The sequence below is a fragment of the Aplysia californica genome, unplaced genomic scaffold (genome assembly GCF_000002075.1).
Source record: "Aplysia californica isolate F4 #8 unplaced genomic scaffold, AplCal3.0 scaffold00008, whole genome shotgun sequence".
NCBI classification, from domain to species: Eukaryota; Metazoa; Mollusca; class Gastropoda; order Aplysiida; family Aplysiidae; genus Aplysia; species Aplysia californica.
Genome location: NW_004797278.1, coordinates 993,946 through 996,456, shown reverse-complemented (window position 1 = coordinate 996,456; position 2,511 = coordinate 993,946). Strand labels below are relative to the sequence as shown.

The following is a 2,511-nucleotide window of genomic DNA, read 5'->3' as shown; positions in this document are numbered from 1 at the left end:
GCCCGACTCGGCCGCCTAAAAAACAAACATGTTTGTTTTCAGTTTGAGGCGACCGAGTCGGGCGATCGGCCCTATCCAGCCGTAGTGGGCACCCCGTATCAAGACAGCCAAAAATGTTAAAACTTCGTAATTCTAAGGTAGCAAAATATAGATAATTTTAAAAAATAGCATAGAAAAGATTCATGGCGCATTCGAAAATTATGATTTGTTCCAAGGTTAGTCCATAGTCCATATCATTTTGACCTAAGCAGCCCCTTTTCTAGTCTGATCAAATTGTGTTCAAGACAGACATATACATGTGTTGATGGGAGCGTAAAAACACTTTTAAAAAAAAGCAGGTTAACATACAAATTTAGGCAGACACGAACACTATTCTTCACAAGTACACTAAGTTTCCTTTTTGTATTTGACAAAATTATGCACGTAGGACTGAGAGTGGCTCAGATCGACCAAGCTAATCTAGTGGCAGTTCTTGACGTCAGCAGCGTTGTTGTAGCTGCTCTGTGGGAGAGATGATTCGCAAACATTTGTTAATTGGAAATATGGATTATAGAGTTTTCATTCTAAAGATATTGTTGCTACCGATAAGAGCTTCAAGTTCCAGCAAAACTTTTTAAAACAAGGTGAAAATTCAATTCTTTGTTTAGACGGATGGGGCGCTGTATTCTTAGGAAAGTAATTTAGCCTATTTTTTTCTTCAGCATACCTGGTATTAATGGTTGCATGACGATCGGTAGGGATAGAACATGTGCATGACAATAGTTTGTTCCTGACTGACCACAGTGCTCTTCGTCCGCCAAGGGAGTTACAGCAAAACAATCCCTTTGAATTGCGGGAAGAGAATAAGGCAATCTACCTGAATTTATCAGATCTATTTCAAACATCCGGTTTGTTTTACTATGTTCATAAAGAATAACGATTTTCAGACCATCAGTTTAAAGACTAATTGGGGTCATGTCCGGTATTCATCATGACAAAAGGACACGATAAGGCTTAAATAATTTATTTCAGTCGCTGAGATTATCGAACGCTTGAAACGAATTCAGCTCATTTGACTGGAGCAGACAGATATAGCCTCTTGAAGAGGATTGATAAAATATGCAGAATATTGGAATTTGTCCTCAAAGTTAGTCTGACTTATCTTTACTTCAGTGGTACACTTTCCTTGCGCATCATTTCATGTGCTTAATAAGAAAGGTTGATATGAAGACAGACACGATTTTCAAGAAAGATTGGTATAAAGACAGACACGCGTCAGAGGTGTAGACAAATGCTCTGTTTACGATTTACTCATTATACTCGGCGAGCAGGTTTACGTTTTTAATACTAATGGCGAACCAAAGCAGATCAGTGACTTACTCATTGACAAATCCGTCATTGGAGGGACAATCGTCGCGGCTGTTAAAGTTGGGCTTGGTAAAGGGCACCCCGGGAAAGTCGCGTTTATCTGAGTCAAATGAAGAGCCAGCGGTACCTGTACCCTTGCGACCCAAACCTGCCATGTGATTCACCACAACGTCCACGTAGATTCTGAGGGTAGGAGGAAAGAAATAAGCGGTAGTTAGTCAGAACTGTTGAGAGAGCATTTTAAAAGCATTAATTTTGTTCAATGGCATCAGCATTTTAACTAGGAAAAGAATACACTTCGATGGCAATTTTATATCATGTTTTGTTCCAACTCAATACAATATTATAATTTTAAAAATGTGACTCTGAGTATGTGTCCAGATTATCCGAATTTCATTGCCTAGGTAATCTTCAATTTCAGTATGACACCATCTTCTGACAAAACAGATGTAAGAAGAAATCCCCACGAGTAGAGAGAGGAGCCTATGTTATTGAAAACTGCATTTACAGGAGCCAGATATTCACAGAGGTCAACAGCCTCGATTTCTCACGAAAAAGTATTCACATGTGAAAGCAGAGCAGGGTTGGGCATGCAGTATCCTGGTGCTCTTTTTAAAATCCCGAAAAAAGGTCTCAAATGTAACATGAAGAATTGTTAATCTCCCATTGCAATCGATCACACTTAAAGAAAAATCGCTTCAGTCATAGACTTGACAAGTAAGTTACATTTTGAGATTCGAAAGAAACACTAAAGGGAACAGTTTTTCCCCTCTGGAATACAGTATTCCTCAGTCTGAAGCGATGCACTATTACTATGGAATGAAAATAAAGGCTTCAACCTGACTATTGCTAGAAAATGTAGATATTTGTGCATCATACGTGATCAAAAACAAAGGCAAATTGTTGAATGATATAGATCACTCGAGGTTTTTTTCTTGAGTAAAAAGATAGTTAAGCTCTACGAACCTGACACCAACTTTCTTGCACCTCTGCACCATGTCTTTGAACTGAGCTTCATTACCACTTCGGCTGACAAGCTTGTAGCTGACTGGCTGGTAGCGCTCCCACCAAGGTCTCATGGCGTCTGTTGTAACCATCACGTGTTCGTTGGCTGGTGATACCTTAGGAGTTTGAAAATAATGATGATAATAATAATAATAATAA

The 2,511-nt window shown here is 39.0% G+C and overlaps 1 protein-coding gene across 1 annotated transcript in view; it reads right to left on the bottom strand.

Moving 5' to 3' along the window:
• Positions 1-2,511, bottom strand: part of LOC101854683 (alpha-amylase) — a 22,755-nt gene that overhangs the window by 16,590 nt on the left and 3,654 nt on the right. Inside the window, exons 3-4 of the mRNA XM_013082426.2 lie at positions 2,314-2,468; positions 1,360-1,530 (exon numbers count right to left, since the gene is read on the bottom strand). Coding sequence (XP_012937880.2) covers positions 1,360-1,530; positions 2,314-2,468 — 326 coding nt within the window. The remainder of the gene's footprint in view (positions 1-1,359; positions 1,531-2,313; positions 2,469-2,511) is intronic.